The sequence below is a fragment of the Alligator sinensis genome, unplaced genomic scaffold (assembly GCF_000455745.1).
Source record: "Alligator sinensis unplaced genomic scaffold, ASM45574v1 scaffold505_1, whole genome shotgun sequence".
Classification (NCBI taxonomy): domain Eukaryota; kingdom Metazoa; phylum Chordata; order Crocodylia; family Alligatoridae; genus Alligator; species Alligator sinensis.
In genome coordinates this window covers 333,952-353,941 of record NW_005841940.1, presented here as the reverse complement: position 1 = coordinate 353,941, position 19,990 = coordinate 333,952, and the positions used below count along the sequence as shown (strand labels likewise).

General features: G+C 46.4%; 1 protein-coding gene across 1 annotated transcript in view; it reads left to right on the top strand.

The window, feature by feature from the left end:
- Nucleotides 1-6: 6 nt before the first annotated feature.
- The window catches only part of MSI1 (musashi RNA binding protein 1), a 33,376-nt gene continuing 13,392 nt past the window's right edge, over nt 7-19,990 (top strand). Inside the window, exons 1-5 of the mRNA XM_025199303.1 lie at nt 7-155; nt 271-355; nt 5,331-5,372; nt 7,233-7,325; nt 19,922-19,970. Of these exons, the coding sequence (XP_025055088.1) occupies nt 127-155; nt 271-355; nt 5,331-5,372; nt 7,233-7,325; nt 19,922-19,970 (298 nt within the window). The 5' untranslated portion in view covers nt 7-126. The remainder of the gene's footprint in view (nt 156-270; nt 356-5,330; nt 5,373-7,232; nt 7,326-19,921; nt 19,971-19,990) is intronic.

Sequence of the window (19,990 nt, the reverse complement as noted above, 5' to 3'; positions counted from 1 at the left end):
CGGGCCAGGGCGCCGCGAGGGGCTGGGGGCGGGGGCTGTGCGCGGCCCCCTCCATCCCGCGCTTTGCTTGCAGAGGGCTTGCGGGAGTACTTCAGCCAGTTCGGCGAGGTGAAGGAGTGTCTGGTGATGCGGGACCCGCTGACAAAGAGATCCAGGTGAGGCGGCTGCTGCGGCTCCTGCCTCCCCCCCCACCGGGGCCTGGCACCACTTTAACCAACTTTCTTTCTTCTCTCCATCTCCCCCTTCTCCCGCACGGGCCTGGGGGCGCAGGGGGTTCGGGTTCGTCACGTTCATGGACCAGGCTGGTGTGGACAAGGTTCTGGCCCAATCCAGGCATGAGCTGGACTCCAAGACGGTGAGACTCTTTCCATCCAAGGGGTTCACTCCTCCTCAATGGCGGGTCAGGCTAGAAGCCCTCTCCCCTGTGGTATTTGATTTCCAATTAGGGGTTGTAAAGTATGGATTCCTGATAAAGCATTATGGATCCCTTCTCCATCCTGGTTATCAGTTTGTAAACGAGCTGTTCTTCTGAGCTGCGGGTTTTAAGTCTGGCTTAGTTACTGCATGGTGGAGTATTGATTACAAATCCCCTGCGATGATGTTCTGTTCTACCTATTGATTTTTAAGATCCCTTTTGAGAAACTGCTTGTGTCACTTTGAGATGGGAAGGACAAATACGTCCTGAACAAGGGGTGCACAGGAAAAGTGACAAGCTAAAAGCATCTGTGCAAGGGATTTTCCTGAGAGTGGGAAAGAGAGGTGGGGCCTTGCACCCTCAGACAGTGCACAGTCCCAGTCCTTTATGAAAATCTAGCACTGGGGCTTCCTTCTCATGTGAGCACTAGTCACCATCTCCTGCGACGAGCATGTAGTCGAGTGCTCTCTAGGCTGGGTACCTGACCCTTACAAAGAGCTAGGCCCAATCCTCTTTGGCATGAGTTGTTTGGCATGTGGTATAGACTCCACCTCTCTCTTGGGGATTGTATCTTGGACTCTGAAGGTTCTCCATTTGACTTCTCCAGGATAAGCCCTTATAAATCGTGAAGACCCAAGAGTTTGTCTTCTCGTGCAGATTATTAATGCCCATGTGGGATACCTTTTGCCTTTTGAGACATCAGTGATAACACCATCCCTCACAGTGCTCATGGGTTCTCACAAGTATGAGCAGCATTAGGCCTTTGGTGAGCTTGTAATTAGCGTTGTATGTGTTGGGTTTGTTGTTTGGTTTTTTTTGGTTTGGTCTGTTTTGTTTTGTTTTGTTTTGGGGTTTTTTTTGTAGATGCTTGGAATGTATCAGCAGGAATAGATACATTGTGCATTGCAAGCCCTTGACACCCAGGAGAGATATAGGATATGTAGTTTGGGGCTGGGTGTTAAATGTCTGAGTGGGAGGTCTTTTCTCTGTCTAGTTGTTAGTGACTTTCCTGATGTTGAATTCCTATTTCTTGTTACTCCCCTGGGGGTGGGGAGATTGGAAGCGGGGTGACATGGTGAAAGAAGAAGTTCCAGTTCCAGGCATGGACTAATGACAAGCCCAAATGTGTACCTTAAGTTGAGTGAGGCACTTCAGGCATAGTAATCTATGTTTAAGTAGACAGAGTGGGAGAGAGACCCCTTTCTTGACGTTTTGCAGCATCAGTTGCAGTGAGATTTATGTCTGTCCTATTTAACTGTATGGATTATTCTTTTTGATGTACACAGGACCTTCCTCCCCATGGGAACTCCTGGTTAAACCTATTCCAGCTTTCCTTGCCCCATTTTTCCTTGTCTCTTAAACCTCATCCTCTCTGGATTGTATAAAGTTAGTTTTGCTCTAGGGGAGGGTTCTGATGAAGTGTTTTGCAGAGGGAGCACGATTTTTTTTGTTTATGGCCTGTGTAAACATGGTGTGTGATCAACTAGTCCCCTTGCAAATCTGTGGGACGGATGTAAGTCCTTGCTGAAAAGGCGAGTGATGACTGTCTGTAGTGGCAATAATCCCAAGACCATTTCTGGGACAGGAGTGAGATGAAACCCACAGTCTCCATTCTTCTGTCTAAACCAATGCTGCCTCTTGTGTTAAAGCCATTCTAGGATTCGTTGTGTGGTAGACACATGAAGGGCTGGGGAGGGGGAGGGTGTGTGTATGGTGTGTGTGCGCGCGCGCGCTAAAGGAGAACAGAAGGGTCTCAGGGTGTAGAAAACATGGGGTAGGCCAGCCATTGAAATCCTGCGTCTGCTTTGCTGGTTGTCTGCAGCAGAAAGAAATGAGGGAAGATTTTCTCACGTCCTTTCTTTGTCAGCAACTTTGATTTTTTTCCCCTCTTCTTTTAATTTCTTTATTTAAAGTTTTATGTTGAGCAGAGTGGCTTTGGGTAGGATGCCTGTTTGTTGCTTGGTTAAGTTCTAGGTCTGATCTGTATATGTAGCCCAGTTGTTTTCAGTCCCCTAAAACAGGCTGGTTTTGTAATGCTGTGTGGAGCCCTAGATGTGCCTTTTCCCTCTCTAGGCAACAATCTGTTGTGAGTCATGAGTTAAATGATACAAATTCATCTGAATCTTAATATATGCCTTTATAAAACTTTGTGGGAAAAGGCTGACTGTCCTGAAACTACACCCCATTCTCTGTGCTTGATGTCTCCTGCTAAACAGCACTGGGTAGACAATGTCTGCCCAACTTGTTGCTTCATTGTTTTCCAAATCTTCCTATGGTAATGAATGTTGTTGGCCTTATTCTCTGGGGGAAACCTTGTGCTTTTCAGACTCTTCTTTGTTTGTTAGCAAGATAGCAGCCTACGGGGTTATTTATGGAAATGCTTGATATGAGAATTGGCTTTGCAGTCTTGAGGTAAAAGATTTGCGTGACTTTGTAAAGCTGCAGCCAGCCACTGCCTTGAGCTTCCTAGAAATAATGGCATTACAGGAGTTTGGTTGCTGTCATGTTTGTTGGTTTTGCTCTCAGCAAGGGGGCAATGTTATGGGTCCTTTCAAATCTAGAGTTAACTCATGTAACAAACCTAGCACTAGGGATATTCAAAATGCATTTTTTTTTTTTTTGGATTACTTCTGATACCAGCTATTGTATAAAGGCAAAATGGGCAATGATGTAAGTAAGCTAATTGCTGCATGATATTAAATGGTATCTAAACTGTTATGTGACTTGTAAAATGGTGACGAAGAACATAATTAAGCTTTTGGTTACACCTGTGAAGTCGGTGGTATTCCATAGATATAACTGAAGATGCAAATTGTCCCTAAAGGTTCGTACTTTAACCTGAAAGTGATATGGACTTCAATAGTTCCCTCAATGCTATTTAATCCTGGTTTTTGTTTGTTTTTTTTACATTATCTGAGCAGCTTTTTGAACACTTCCACCATTATCAGATTTTTGTCCAAACCTGTAAAGGGGATTCATCTCATCCATAGCTGACACTGATATCAAATTCTACCAGATTTCTTGGCTTTGGTACCAGGAATAAGGTATTAGACCACCACTACTTTTGCTTTCATTAGGAAGACTCCAGCACTTAAGGAGTAACCCCCTTGAAGTAACTCGAGTCTCCTTTCAAACTCTCTCCCCTCCGTGTTCTTCCATGACGTGCCTGCAGTCAGTTGGCCTGGCCTTGGTTTACCTGCAACAATAGCTAGTTGTGTAGAAGAATTTGTGAAATTACTGCCTGCCCTCTCCAGCCAGGAGGATACGTTATCTCTGCCCAGTTGATCACGCTCAGGGTAATGAGAAAAATGAGGCTTGAGCTTAACTTTGTTGAATATGAAAGCATCTTCTTGGCAGGAGCTGAATGACACTGGCTGGGAACTAAAAGACAGTAGATTATTGTTTTTGCTTATTATCTGCCATCAACCTCCTGGTCTCCTGCCGTCCCCTGTCCTCAGAATTCACTGAGGATTTCTGCACTAGCCAGAGGATTGTGTATGTGGGAAGGGGGAGGAAAGGGGAGGGGAGTTTGAGATGCCCCTGTGAGGCACCACAAGGATATGTTATTCTGGCTGTGTTTGGAACTCTTTGGGGGAAACTTATTTTTGAGTTTATTTTATGTTCTTCACTTTTGTCTCTGTTTACTTACGTGCTGAGTTTATTTATGTTCTAGGTTGTGAGTCAGGATGGAGGTGGGGAAGGCAGGGAGAGAACTGCATGGAGTGACCTGATGAGGCCCTGAGCTGTGGGTTCTGTGTGACAAGTGAAAGGACTAAGGGAAGGGTGAAAAGCCAGGCTGAAAAGTAGAACAATAGCAGTGAGATGAATTGGAGAGAGATGCAGTTTCTTATGGGCTGTTTGAGCTGCTGGGCTAATGAGACAGACCTTTCAGCTGCTCTCCTGGCCTCAGCCTACCCAACTGGGGGCTGAGCCAGACCATCCTTTAGCACAGGTCCTCCCAGAGCTGCTTTGTAGGATTGGATCATCTTCTAACGTGAAGTTACATCACAAGAGTTGCTGTAAAAATAGGCTGTAAAGAATGTGGTGGTGTCTGAGGAGGAGCAGGGATGTCATGAGCATTTGGTGTTCAGCTGCATTAATATTTTCCCAGTTTATGGAGTGTGCTTTAAGACTAATGCAAGCATGCGTTCATCCACTGCTGACCCCAGCAGAATGTGCAGCACCTGGATGGTAGTGCTGAGATGCAGGAGCTCCAGCGGACAGCCGGTTTATTAATAAGCTAGACACAGGCACATAATAGAGAGCTCAGCCTGCAGATTGGAACGGATTGTCCTTGTTGTGCACAGTAGGAGATGCTGAAAGGGTGATAGCACCATCTGACTTAATGACATTGCTCTTCATTGCAAAACTGTGTGTATGGGACTCCTCTGTTTAGTTATCTTTTCCCTTCTCATATGAATTCTGGTGATTTCACTCACATTTGTGGTGTGCCCTACTTGGCTTTTTGTATACTGTGCCTTACCTGTTCTGTTATTAACCAGATGAGCTCTCTACTGCACCTATCCTGAAGGGGAAAAACAGATAAAGGCAAAGAGCACTTGTAATGTGACAGTTGGTGTGTAGGGTGGCCAGGGAGCAGGCTGAACACAGGGGAGTGGTTAGCAGGGACTGCTAATCCCAGCATGTCAGGTTCCGTTTTGTGCTGGCCAGACGTTGCTCAGATTGAAACAGAATGTTGCATGCTGGGAGCTGTAGTCCCTGGGGTCACACCTCTATTAAAAGATAAAGATGTCTGCAGCCGACTTCATTTTATCCTCGTTAGGCGGGTTCCTGGGGTTTCTGGTGAGCTGTCAGTTGGGCAAGATTTGTGCATGCAGAAGAGATCTTATATTAGTAAATGAAACATAGAGAGAATTAAAGTGTGTTCACTTGCTTTCTCCCATGTCTTTTTCAGATTGACCCGAAGGTTGCATTCCCCCGCCGTGCTCAGCCCAAGGTAGGTAGTGCTTGTAGCTCTTACCAATCGAAATGGTAAAAACTTCAGGGATTGAACTCCTCCCCACCATGCCCTTGTACAGTGGACTGAGGCCTAGAGGCTTTGGTGATTAGCATTAAAGATAAATGTCAGTGCCTGACCATCACCTTCAGTTCTATATGAACTCCCAGCAGGGTTTTGGGATGCTTTAGGGTTGCTGGTCTAGGGCTGGAAGTAGCTCAAGCTCAAATTGGTTCTGGTTCATGGTGGCAGTAACTAGAGCTGATGAAATGGGAAACTGCTCATGGAGAATATAGCACCTTCTCTAACTCCTTTTATAGCCTGTGTCTGGAACTCGAGGGTATGAAAGAAACATGAAGTAGTTCCAGTCTGTGGCAGATGACTTGCTGAATGATCTGGGAGAGGTGTGGGGTGAGGGGAAAAACTTCCTTTTGCGATATGGCAAGGTGCCACTCATGCAGCAGAAGGGGCAGAGAGAGCAATGGATTGGGCCTTACCTACAACAGGAATACGGCTGCTTGGTGGAAGTGAGCAGCCCCAGGTCTTGTTCAGGTTCTTATCCAGAAACTTTTACCTGGGAAGCAAATGTCAGATGAGATCTGCCTTCAGAGTGAATAGAAGCTGGGATCTGCCTTAACTTCACTGTTGGGCTGAGGGATTGCTCTTTACCCTCTGAATACTGCAGTAGGTGAAAGATCTGGTGAGAAGGACAGGGCAGAATCTCCAAAGGGAGAAGGAGAATGAAGTGGGGAGGAAAGCGAAGGAGATCAGGAGCTGAGAACAATTAGCGAGCAGGTATCCTGAGTAACTGGAGCCAGGAAACACATGGGAGGAATTGGGTTAATTCCATTAAGCAGTTTGGTGACAGAAGGTGCTTTAGTGTTAGAACGGGCTTGTCTCCAAGCCATGGAATTGCTGCGGATTAGCCCTGTGCTCCTTGGGGTAATTAGGACCATGTGTTCCTCTGAGAGTGGGGGTGTGGCCAGGCAGGGGAGGGGAGGATGCAGCTGGAGAGTCGGTTCAAAGGACACTGGTGTGTGTCATCCTAGTAGCAATGGCCCCTCTCGGGGCAGCTAGACTTTCTTTCTCAGACTCGTGGTTGGGAGAGGAGAAAGGCTGAAGGTTTTTCCTTTTGCTTTCTTCCAAATGTTAAAGATGGTTTAACAGGGAGGCCCTCCCATCACCATGTAACTTATAATGTGGGAATGAATATGAAGCAGAGCTTTGTTCCCTATGGGCCTGGACTCTGAATAGTTTGTAAAGCTTTGAGCATGTAGCCAGTCTACACTTGGAGGACTCCGTTTTGCTTTGCCCATGAGAGGCATGGAGACTACAAGTGAAAGAGGGTGACCTGAGGATGGATAGAGTTGTAACTGCAGTGCCCTGACTGTGAAGGGGATGGCAGCACTATGTCTGCTAGGGGGTTTGTGAACATGCCAGGTGGGTGAATGGCAGATTAAGGAGGGAGAATTTTTAATATGATATACTAGCCACCAGGGGATTAAGAGGGGGAGATGGAGGCTGTGCACTGGCTGGTTCTGGGAGCTGTCAGCAACTTGGTGACTGCTCCCTCTAGTACTGTCCTGGCCCACACAGGGATAAGCGGTATGGTGCAGGTGATGACTGAGAGAGAAAGTTTCACAAAGAGAAATGTGTAAAGCCTGAAATATACCCTGTTAGATACAGTGTTTGCTTAGGGGACACAGTCCTCTGCTGAGAGTGGTTTCCACTGGAATAAAAACATGTAGCATGTTCCTCAGATCACAGATTAGGATGAAGGGGTGGTTTTGGTGGTGGTTGGAGCGATCTTATTCTCTGTTAGCTGTTTGTTCCATGAATCCCTCTCCTCCCTTTTTCCAGATGGTGACCCGGACGAAGAAGATCTTTGTGGGGGGTCTCTCAGTGAACACTACTGTGGAGGATGTGAAACAATATTTCGAGCAGTTTGGAAAAGTAAGTCTTACATGCAATGTTGGATCAGAGTGGTGTTACTGCTGGTGTTCCCAGTGGGAAAGGGTTCTTTAGACTGACTTGGAGGTATGACTAGGAACCATGCTGCACTATGCATTGGGATGGGGATTTCCTGGTGATCCAGAAAAACAAAGGTCAGCGGAAGGCTTTGAAGGGTTAGGGATTTTGTGCAGTGTGTGGATGTTGCCCTGGTTTGAGTTTTAAATAGATGTCTCTTTCTCAGTCATTACATAGATAGAATCTGGGACAGGGGAAACTCCTTGTCCATCCCTCCACTGAAGTTCTCTTTTGAGATGTCTCTGCAGCACGAAAATCTCATGCATTCATAGTAGCAATCTCACTTCCATTCAAACCTGTGCTCCAGAGCAATTGTGAATTAAGCTGAAGTTCTGCTCCAGAACTAAACTGTATGGCTTTGGCCTGTTTTAAATTCTGAGTCTTATTGTTGACCTCTCAGTAATTTTCTAACAAAAAAGTAATCTCTGGGCCTGAAACTTCCCCTGCTGAGTCTTGGGCTGTAGGTGACCTTTTTTTTTTTTTTTTTTTGGATGCTTGAAGGAAATCTGGCAAGCAACCTGCCCCAAGCCACAATTGTTCTGCATCTTACTATAGGTAGATTGTATCAGCTGATCATTCAGAACTAGATAACTTCAGTTAATTTGTGTGCTCAGTCCACAAAGATCATGCGTCTTTCACCCACTAAGAAACACTTGGGGAAGAATCTGAAGTTACAGAGACTTTCCATTTTTGCCTTTTCACAGCCTTCATTGGGAAGCTGTGAGAATTTTATGGGGTCATAGTGGTCATATTAGATGGCTCTTTTCACCTTGATTGGACCCAAAATGCTTGAGGAATTAAGTAATGATACAAATTATTGTTGATAAAAGATAATTTCACCCCACTGTTGATACACAGTCACTTTGGGGGCAGAGGGCAGTAAAGTTGATCAATGCATGACACTACTGAACAAGTATTTAGGACAGGAAGCGAAGAGCTCCATAGCCAGTTAGAACTCAGGGATTTTGGGAGGCAAATTGCAATTACAAGGTTGGAATTTAGGCAGGAGAAGTGGTTTAGTATCCCAGCCTGTGTAGAAAGTGCCATGGGGATTTAACATTTTTGTGGGATGAGGACATCAGTATTAATGCCTCCTGAAAGAGGGCACCAGTCACAGCCCAGAGCGCAAAGTAATGGTATTATGGTGTAATATCTTTATAATATTTGACAAGAAGATGTTCTTTTGTGACAAGTTGGTTTTGCCATATTTATGTATCTTTTCATAAAATTTTGATCCTTTAAGAACCTGTAAAGAATTATACCCTTTTAGTTGGAATGGCTGCTGTCCAATACCTTGACTTTATTTTGTAGCTATTTACATGTGCATCCTGTGATTAAATTAATATACAGCCTCCTGACTTGCAATTGTTCAATGCTTTTAGTCAGTCTTAAGGGAAAAGGATACAGAAGAAGTGTTCAGTGTTCCAGAAATATATACACTTGTTAGTTACTACCTCCGTATGCTTTTTTAAAATTCTAATAAAGAAAATGAGTCTACTGGATCCATAAGGTCTTTTCCAGGAGTCTCAAGTGTGACCATGTGGCCATGGTACAGTCTGATCAGCAGTTGGTAGGGAGCAAGCTTTTATCTCTTTAGTCCTATGTTCCATGGGCTACAAATACCTTGTATTCGCTGATCATCCCTCCACTTGTCCCTCAGAAAGTTGCCAGATTTCTGGGGCATGCTGTTACTCATGTCCATTTTGTAAAGAGTAAACATACTTTTACAGCTGTTTTTATTTGGAGGAAAGTACATACCAGACTTCTCTTAGTTTGTCTGGTGGCGGTTGTTTCAGTCATGGGCAGAAGAGAAGTGTTCTAAAGTAAAGATTGGTTCTGTTCCCCTGGCCAAGGTTCCAAGTTCTTGGCCAGGGCAGGTGGGAATATGTTGTACAGTTCAGGGAGTTTCACAGCAAAAAGAACTAGCCTTCCAGCAAGCAGCCTGCATTGAATCTAGGTGAACCCTGATGTAGTTGGCCTCCTTGGACCATAAAGGTTTCCATTTGGTATGATCCTTTGGGATCCAGATTGAGAATCAAATCAGATCAGCTTTAGTGTATCCCTCTGAGTTGCCAGCCACTCCATCCAGAAATATACACCCTCAGAGCTCTGGTGTCAGAGATGTCTCCTGACTTGTCAAGGCAATGTCAGTTACCTAGGATCTGTGGGATTGTTTCCTGACACATTCTCTCTAGAACTCTCAGTGGAATGGAGAGAATTCTTTCTGAAACCAGCCTGTACCATCACTGGATTGAGAGTTGTTCTGCTTCCATCAGATCTGTGTTCACTGCTGAATTAACTTGGAAATCTTCAGGTCTAAGAACAGACTGTTCCATACAATTCAGCTGTGGTTCATCCTCAGGGAGATCCTGGTTTTGGTACACGGACATCTCTGGAGCCTTATACACCATTTTGGAGGACTCTGGATTTTTACTGTGCAGTACTGGGATCTCTTATTTAATGGTATTGTACTCCTTGAATCTGGCTATGAACTTCCATATCTTACCTATGTGGTTTCTTTGGTGAGAGTAGGGACGTGAGGTCTGGTCTCCTGCCTTTCCCAGGAAGTCTCCTCAAACTGAAGCAGTCTCCTTTTCCCTCCTCTGGCCAAGTCCTGCATGTCAGTGGTGCTGTTGGATGTGGATTCAGATATTGCCATGTAGGAATTGGTGAGGATGCTGCTCTTAGGCACCAGTTTTACCTTATCCCCTGATAAGCTGGCTGTACCTGCTTTCTTTCTTCTTATGAGTGACACCAGATCTTCTCCCAGCTCAGCAGATGGAGTAGCTGCATCTCGTATGCTCTGTTCAGGAAGCCACACAAACACTTGAGATTCCAGAACTAGTGGAGAATGAAGGAAAGCTGGAGCCATCTAGTCTCTGGGGCTTGAATTGCTCAGGATCCCAGCTCATTCTGCTCTACCTCCAGGGAAAGGTTTGAATTCTCACAGAATCCTAACCCAAACTCTGCTACGATTTCTCTTGCAAGGGAGAAAAATCTATAGCTGGGAACTTGTCTGCTTCTGAGGGCAAAGAGTTCAAGCAACTGAATGTCTTTCAAGGAAGGTTAATTTCTAGGTAACCCTTATAGCTGTAAGCTTAAGAACATGATAGATTCTCCATCACTTGAAATCTTTAAATCAAGACTGGATGCCTCTCTCTCAGAGTAGGAATTACTAGGCAAAATCCTATGGCCTGTATTTATGAAGGAGGTTAGGTTAGATTACCATAGATTTTAAGACCAGAAGGACCACTCTGAACTGCCAATTTTCAAACTTGCCAAGATCGTTGTTGCCAGATAGACGTTTTCTCTCTGGTCAAAAGCAGTATTGGGAGCTGTGTACATTCATGAGCAGAACAATGGAAAACAAATGTTTAAAAATCACAAATGTATTTGTGCTGTTGTAGGGTTTGAAAATAAATGATTTCTTACTTGGGGGAAAGAAAAAGCATTTAAAAATATTCCAATCTGACATCTTAGTTTTGTTGCATTTCCCTCCTGCACTGCTTTTTTTCATTCTTTTGTTTTTGTTTTTCTTCCTTTTTCATTGCTCAGAGTGTTAATAGGAGTTATTTGTTTTCTTTTAAAACTCCTTTGACCTTTGGAAAGCTGGAGTGGGAAAAGAACACTTGAAAAAGTGCAAGGGAAATAAATGTACAGGTCTAAAGGAGCGGATAAATATTCTTCCTGAAATTTTAAAGTTTTTTTGTTTTGGCAAATAACCAAAGCAATTAAAAAACAAAACTTATTTTGAAAGTTGAAGGAAAGGGCCCCTTTTTTTTCTTTAGAAAATGCTCTGAATGAACAGTGTTAACCAGGTCCAATCTTGATGACAAGATGCAACAGTCATTGGGTTGACTGAGCAAGATTAGGATGTGTGTAAACATATTCCCAGAGCTTCCTTTGATATCACAGGCATCACATCTAAGACTTTGAATGTGACTGGATCCTTTTGGAAATGCTCTTGGATCCAAAACTCGTTATCTTTCCTCTGAAGTGTAAGCTGGGGTCATGGACATGCCTTTCAAAGGAGTTGACCTTTTTCAGCTCGGGGGGGGGCGGGGGTGTCTGAAAAGAATTAAACTCTCAGAGCCCATGGCTAGTTCTCTAGATTTGAGCTGGTCTTCATTTTTTTATTTTTACAAAGAATAATGTAAGTGGTTCTCCCTGGAATCTGGCTATCAACAAGAGGGATAGTGAATTTGTGGGATTTTAATCTTCCATTCCGCCTCATTTATGGCTGTTGCTGCATTTAGTTCAGAAAGGTGAGGATAGTTCCAGCAGACTGTGATCCTCCACATCTTCCCCCCTCTTCTGCACTCTCTGGGAAGAGTTTATATATTTTATTTCAAGAATCAAAGCAATCAAGAATCTAGGATGAAGTTACTTTTCATAGTTCCAAGCTATGTGAAAACTGAAGCCCCCTGCCTTATTCAGGGATTTCTGTGAGGAAATTTTGTAAGAAGAATACTTGTCTTGAAAACTAGAAGTGTTTTATAATTTCCTGATCTCTAGAAGAAACAGTGGCCTCTGCCAGATCCTGGGTGTTGGACCCATTGAGCAAATATATAAAGAAAATCAAGTCCAGCAAGGTTTTTCTGAGGAGAATAACCTCAACTCCCAGGAATCAAGGTTAACTCAGTCCTTGGCCATCAAGATACTTCCTTCCTTTGCCAAACCCGCAGTTGAAAGTACCACAGTGATAACCACCTGTGCTAAGCTGTCAGTTCACTGTATTATACTCTTCAGGCTAGTTGAAGCTCCCAGAATGGTCAAGTAGTTGAAAGTTGTTGCATCTTCTCTTGGTTGCCTGGGTCTACAGCTGCATCCGTGTCAAGCTGATGATCTGAGGTGATTCAACACTAGTGGGAAACTTGTACCCACTACATATCTCCTAGTCTGACAATATATGTTGGTCCAGCTTGGATTCTTGTCTTTGTGGTTACCACCTGAGATTCTGGAAAAGTTCTAACCTGTTTGCTGCAAGGTGGGTTCTGAGATCTCATTTAAATGGTAAACCTTGACAGATCAGCGTAAAAGCCCTTTTGAGATGTTATCTTCAGGTGCTGGGCCTGATGGCAGCCTGTAGCACATGTGCATACCTGTGAGCATGTACTTTTCACTTACTCTTACACACATGCACATATACATCAGAAGGCTATGGATATCCCCATTGAAGGCATGGCTGAATTGATGTTTACAAAGAAATGATTCACCTTTTAGAACTGGGTATTTTTCCATATTTAGTTGAAGACTCTTGTAGGCACTAATGGAGAGTGTCTGCTCTGGCCTGGGTTGGAAGTGCACAGTTAGGCTCCTAAGTTGTCCATATCCCTTTAGAAGCTTCAGGTATCAAAGCTCCACAAAAACATACTACAGCAGAGGGCTGCCAAACTGGCTTTCAGATCCTTTCTTCCACAGATCAGAAGACAATGGATGCAAATTCCTTCACAACATGATTACAACATACAACATGAACAGATGAGGGGTGGAATTTGATCACCCCTGTGTCAGTAAACAATCTGTCAGCAATACATGTGGAACAAAGCTTCCCTTTACTCTCCGTCTGACAGGCAGGTAGCCAGACACGATAGCATGAATGGTCATTCAGCTCCCCCATGGTTTGTTTGATATTTACCTGGTATCCAAGGTTCTGCTGAAGAGCAGCCAGGAGCACATGGATATTATACTTCTCTTATCCATATCAGTTTACTGTTATCCTCAGAGCAGTGAGGAAGATTAAGCAAGACAGAGCAACAGTGGTTTATTAGCACTGTATTCAGCATGACGCACCCACTTTTGGAGCACCTGCTCCTTTCCACGGATCAACCATTTACTCATCTCCTGAATCAAGATGTCTCATCTTGGCAGTGTTGCTACCCAGACTTGAGGTAATTTCATCCTATAACCTGCCGGCTAGGTTTCTAGATCATTGTGACATTTTTTTTTTTTTTTTCTGTTCTGCCTTTTGCTGAAGCCATCCTGGCAGCCATCATCCTTTTTACTATTCCATACCAGGACAGGGTAGTATCTCTTAGGACCTGCTGGCCCTTGTTCATTTGCTGTCGATGTGGAAACTTGTTCTACTTCTGTCTTCAGAGTTTTTATTTTAATCTTTGCAGCTTAAACCAGTATCTGCACCTGCGGGAGCTTGCCCAAATTTCTGACTCAATCTGAATCAATCTGTCACTGGCTCCCTCACCCCAAGGCCCATGACTGTATTAGGAAGAGAAGTTAGAAAAATAGATGTTAGCTGGTATTTAAGTGGGACTAAGCTGTTGAAAAAGTCAGTTTGTTTGTGGCCTTTGGGGAAAAATCTAGAGGCTAAGTCATGTCTGCTCAAATGCTAAGTGGATAATACTGTAGGTTCAGGCTCATTATGAACTGGCTCATCCCTGGGCCTGACCATCTCCGTGCCTACTCAGTTAGGGGAGTTGATGCAGTGGTGTGTGCCCTTTGGTAAAATCTGTGTGGCTCCTACACTTTTCCCACCATTACAACTTGCCATTCTTGTCAACACTAAATGTGGTTTTGAGAGAGGAATTGTTCTGATTGTTCCTCCACTAACAAGGCTCCAGAGCCCATCTCTCAGGGAGCACTCTGTTAGCCAGGCTCCTACTGCAGGGGCTCAGCGGTGGCAAATGCCGTGAAGGATCAAAAAGGGTTTCTTATCAACAGTGGATTTTTCTGAATGTATTGCCTCCACTGGGCCACAGTCTTCCTTCCCTCTCCCATTTCATTTGATTGTCTATTTTGGATAACACTTCTAAAGCCAGGCAGGAACTGCTTGTTGTCTGTGGAAGGCAGAACCTGAGGACATATGTGTCTCCTAACTGTCCTATGGCAGGGCTCAGAGAAGGCAGTCCATCTGAAGAACAGAAGTTAGCGCTGGTAACTATAACCCCCTTTTCTTCCCTGACCCTGCTGACCCTAGTAGCTAAACAGGGAGAGGAACATTACCTAATAGCTATAAGAAAAATCTTAACAGACCTTGAACTTCTAACCTCAAGTGTTGGATAACTATAGCCTTGACCAGTAAGTAAAACACTTCCCTGGTACAGAGCCTTGACTACTAAGCTAAACAGTTTTCTGTTAAAGTGATCTGCTCCTTCTATACTCATCTGCTATGTTTAAACAATTGAAACAAATATTTATTTAAGAGCGGGGAAATACAATTCAGTAAAAACCTTGTTAATGCACAGTTCTTAGTTATATGCTGTGTCCACACGCCATGGTATTGCTGAAAGTGTAAACGCTTTTCTAAAAAACAATCCCATTCCCATGTTAATTCTACTTGTGTATTCTTATGCCCGTATCTTGTGAAAGGACTTTTTCTCCCTATGCAAGATCACAGTGCTTCTGTGCCCTTCCTTCCTCTCTCCACACACAAAGCCCAAAGATTCTCCACGCCCCATTGCAGATCAACTTTCTCTCTGGCTCTTTCTTTCCATCTAGACTAAGAATGTCCCCACTTCTGTCCACAACCCTCAACCGTTCTCCTTATCCCTGCCTATCCTCAGCATGCAGTTTCATGATCTTTCTTTCTTCCATCGATCTCTCTGAGACAGCAATCCTCTTTCACAAGCCCTCTCAGTATGCAGTGAGGGCCTCTCCCAAGATGTGCTGGGATCTCCCTGCTCTGTGGTTGCTGCACAGGGTTGTGGAATGATAAAGCAAATCCTGATGTGTAGTACAAGGGACAGTTGAGATGGCAACAGGGAGGTGGAGGAGTGGTCTCTGGCCTGGTGATGGGGTTGGGGGCTGGGACAGGTTTGATGTTGAAGCCTTGGGCAATGATGTCCTGAGCTTCTCTTCTTAATTCTAATATTTAACTCAGTGTAGTGGTGTTGGAAGGGGAGCAATCCCAGCCCAATTCCAGTTGTGCACTGCAGTGCATTTTTGTTGGTGTGCTGTTTGAAATCAAGCTGGATTTTGTGTTACAGAGAAGTCAGCAAAATTCCTTGTCTAGGCTCGGCATGTCTGATGTATTTGCGCTGATGCGGCGTGTGGGTATCTGGGGTGCTTGGTGCTCCTGTTCACTGCACACCCCTTCGGGGGTTTGAAGAGAGAAGGGCAGGACCCCATTAGATGGGGGTGGGGGTGGGGGGTCTGTGCTGGTTTGCGCTCCTGTTATCTCTCCCCTACCGACATCTATGTGAAACTGGGAGAGATCAGAAGTGGGTTTGTGTTTCCCTTCCCTTTCCCATCGAGGCCAAGAGGTGGGGCAACTCTTTGAACCTTCTCTTCCTGGCGGGCATTCTTCTGTGTGGATATAGGTAGGGTGGGTGAGGGCGGGGGTCGGGACAGCTCTGTGCATCCTCCCCCTTCAAGGTGGCGAGTGCTTGGGGCGAGTGGAGCTGTTGTTTTGCTGGCTGAAAGAAGAGGGCCGCTGCTCTGGGCACATGCAGCGAGCAGGCTGTGGCACTGAGGCTGTGCGTTCAGGCAGCCCAGAGTGGAACAAGGTGGCCTGAAAGACAGTTTTGTGCGGTCTGGGGAGGGAGGGCTGGAGGCGGCCTCCTCACTCTGCTTGCCCCGGCCTGGGCTCCTGGGAGGCAGCAGTGAGACTCGCCCCAGCAGGGTGTCTTTGTGTCTGCGCCGAGCGCTTTGGAGAAGAGCATTAGAGCTCGCACTAATCTGATCCAGCAGCTGGGATTGGAGGGGCCGGGTTGCCATGGCGACCAGGCCCCAAGAGAAGCCGTCCCCGGCAGCCTCCTTTGTTCGGGCCTAACTTGGCGTTGGCAGAGCGAGCGCGGCCCCGCGGAAGAAAGGCTCCAGAGAATGGGCCGGGGAGCGGCGGGGATCCCAGCGGGGGCCCTGCCAGAGAGGCACCCAGCAGCCAGCCGCAACAATAGCCGCCTGCCAAGGGCTGCCACTCACGCTTAGCGCTAGGCCTCATGAACTTGGCTGCTGGGGCCAGCGGCCCGCTAATCCCGCCTCCCCTGCCCAGGGTTTCCATGGACACAGAAGCCTATTAAGGACACGCAGTGGCCCTTTGCGAGTTGAATGTGCGCCCAGTGCAAGGAGAGAGGCCTGAGCCTCTGGGAACAGGTTTGGGGGGAGCCTGGCCAAGGAGCCCCATGTTCGGTGATCTCCAGCCAGACCTCACAGCCCTTGCCTTGGTCTCATGCATGTCCCTGCCCCTCCTCCTCTGCCTCAGTTGCCCCATCTCTAACATGGCACTCATGATCTTGACCCCTTGGTGCAGAGGCAGGGGCCTCTGATGGGTAACGTTCATCAAGAGCTGTCAATCTGGCACTTGGGAACTGCAGTACTATAAAGCCCTGCTCCGGACAGAGCAGGATCCCTCTGTCCAAGCTCCACTGTACAGCCAGTGCCAGCAGCAGCAGCAGTTCCATACAGGGCGAGGCCTCCTGTGTGCCTGCACTTGCTGCTGTGTTGCCTGGGTGGTTTAGCTTTTGCTTTTTTGTGTGTGTGTGTGCTGGAGTCTTTGATCTTTCTGCTCTTAAGCTGGAAGTTGCTTTGTTCTTGACTATCCCTTCCACAGTCTACCTTACTCTCCAGAGGGAGCCTCACTGAGTAGCCTTATTATCAGGGTGTTGTTCAGGCAGTAGATTCCCTTTCTTGCTGTGTGACTGCCCTGAGATACTGGAGTAAGGTGCATCCTGCAGCAAGCTCCACTTGCATTTTAAGATGTGTTTTAGGATATGGAGCATTTTAGGGAACTTCGTCCAAGATTGAGATCACTAGTCAAAAGCTACCATGTAACAGCACATTTTCAGTAGTAGAGCATGACATACTGGGCAGGAACATTGGAGCTGTTGCAGCTGGATACTGCAGTGTGACATAGAAGGGGAACTGCAGGAAGTCTGATCTATTGGATGGGGACCTGAAATTGGCCAGACTGCTATCACAGTCTGGGTTGTTCTCTCAGATCTCCAATGCACCTTGATCCTGATGACCAGTAGTCCTGGCTGTGCAAATCTTGAATCCTGACCTGCTGGTGTTCTAGTATAGACCTATCTAAAATAAAGCTGTATACTGTGCTGAAGTGTGTGTGCCTCTTTCCAAACTATAGTCTAAGATCACCAAACTCACTGAGCCTGTTTTGCTGGAAAGATGTGAATTACAGTCTCTAGAGGTGAAAAACCCTAGGAAGGATCCTCTTTGCTATCTTTGGAACTACTGTATATTGTTTGTCCCTGTGTCTCTTTATTGACACTATAGAAATCCATTTGTACTGGTGGATAAAAATGATCCTGGCTCCAAGGGGGACTTTGTTTGACAGTACATTTCCAGGGAGGAAGGCTGGTGACTTTGAAGGGGTCAAGAGGTGGCTGAGTTTAGAGGTACTGATTTGAGTTTCATGCAAGAGGGAGGTTTTCAATCATGTGCATGCTTGCATAAATTTTTGCAAGTCTGTGTGTGCTGAGGAGTGAGGAGGCCTCTTATTTTTAAGTACTAGTTGAGATTTGAAAGGAAGGATCTGCTTGATCATAAAGGACATGGTTGGTTCCCCTAGCATGTAGAACTCACTTTGGAGTGCTAGTTGCTATGGCTGGGTTTCAAGCACTTAAAAGTGCAGCTGCTGATTTTGGGATGGCACAAAGAATGTATGGAGGGTTGGAGGCTGCTGCATTCTGCTCGTACATGGTTTGTAACATCTGGGATCTCCTGCTCAGGAAGGGGATCCTCCCTTTCTAAGTTCTGCAAGTAATGATTGTGATAGAAACGGTCTTAAAAGGTAGAATAGTGAGCAGCAGGGCCATCTTCCCATCCGTTGTGCAGTGGTCCCTCACACCCCTCCCCACCTTAGCGTGCATAAGAGGGAATCAGGCAGCACTGAGCACTGGATGTCATATTGCTTGTTCATCAGATTCAGATTGTTGCCTGAAGTGGATGATCACCTTCAACTCAGCTTGGATTACTAGTGAATTTCTCAGGTCTCAGCTTTTTTTTTCTTGGCTGAGGAATATTAGGTCTAGGTGGAACATTCAAGAGTCTCGCTTCCCATGCTGTGGTGGGGATTGGGCAGTAGCCAGTGCCTATGTAGGTCAGGAGAGAGTAGGTGAAGCCCCTGGTCCTGAAGAGTCCTAAAGCTGACCTTTTGCTCAGACAGCCTTGGGCTGGGCTGGGGGTAGGGGATGGAAGAGGTCCTCCCGTCCTCCCATTTCACTTGCCTGGAAGAAGATGCCTGTCTTTCTTTTGGGAGTCAAAATTGACAGAACCCTTGTTCCGCTCCCCTGGGGGTGGATCTCAGCAAGGCCTGTCCCCCATCCTGTCCTATCTTGCTCCAATCAGAAGTGCTTTGTGAATAAACCCTGTGGTTTGGTTGCCTGCCTGCACTGGACTGTAGAGATGGGTGCAGCCCCTTGCACTCCTTGGGTCAGGGACTGCAGGGAGAAGGTAATTTATGAGTAATAAAAAGGGCTGGCAAGATAATGGGGTATATCACAGGCTGAGCTGGGGGATGGAGCTGATCTCAAACAGTGCGGCCTGCTTGGCTACTGGCTGTCTTGTGGCGAGGAGGAGGAAGGCCCTGGTCAACTGTGGCTGAAGACCATCTTGTCCCTCCCCTGAACACTTGAGACATCCAGTTTCATAATCAGATTAAGGCAGTGGTATTACCAAGGAGGATAGGTTGGTGGGACACGGGTTTATACAGAGGGAACTGGTGTGTTTTAACCTGCTTGCCTGCCTTGCAGTTGCTCCCCTGCAAGGAAATGCCCAGGAGAGAACCAGCAGGCGAAGGAAAGTGGCACCAGGCGCTGATGTGTCTGCCTGGGGAGGGAAGAGGGAGAGTGGCACCAGGCCCCAGGGAGGGGGATGGGTGGTGCCTGCCTCCCCTCCCCCATGCAGTAGGCAGTGCTAGCACAGTCCTTGCAGTAAATTTGCTCTAATTACAGCCTCCAGCACTGGGAAACCTCACTTAGAGGAAAGGCTCCTCTGGGGTGGGGGTGGGGGCAGCTTCTAAGCTTCCCCAAGCAGAATCTTTGCTGTCTGAGGCCTCCATTTCCCCTGTTGCTGTGAGGCCCCTTATTCCTTTTCTCCTCTCAGGCTTTGGCTCCCTCCTCCCCCTCCGCCTTTAATTCTCCACCGTGGTTTCAGAACAATGCCTTTGGTGCTCTTTGCCCCTCATCGGAGCCACAGGCAAACAGTCTGGGGTGCTTACCAGCTCAACAGGGAGGAAAGCATGTGGTGTCCCCAGGAGCAGAGCTGGGTAGGAGCCTGTCCTCCCAGCCCAGTATTTGGGTGGGAAAGGGTTCACTGACTCAGGCTGGCAGCACCTGCCTGACGTGCAGGAAAAAAATATGGTTCTCTTGCACTCTTGCATTGGAGTCAGGGTTTGAGACCCTGGGGCTCAGTGACCTCCCAGGGAGGGGTGAATGTTTGGGGGTTTGTGCCCTGTTTATGCTTAGGCAGCAGGTGGGTGTCCCATTCTCCCTAGCTTGGATCAGGCGAGGGAAGAGCTCTGTGTAAGTTTGTGGTTGTAATTGGCCAGGCCTTTTGCAACATCAGGAAGAACCTGAACTGAGTCCTGTCTTTCTTTGTGCCTCTTGCAGGTGGATGATGCTATGCTGATGTTTGACAAGACGACCAACCGACACCGAGGTGAGGGCAACAGCTCCGCA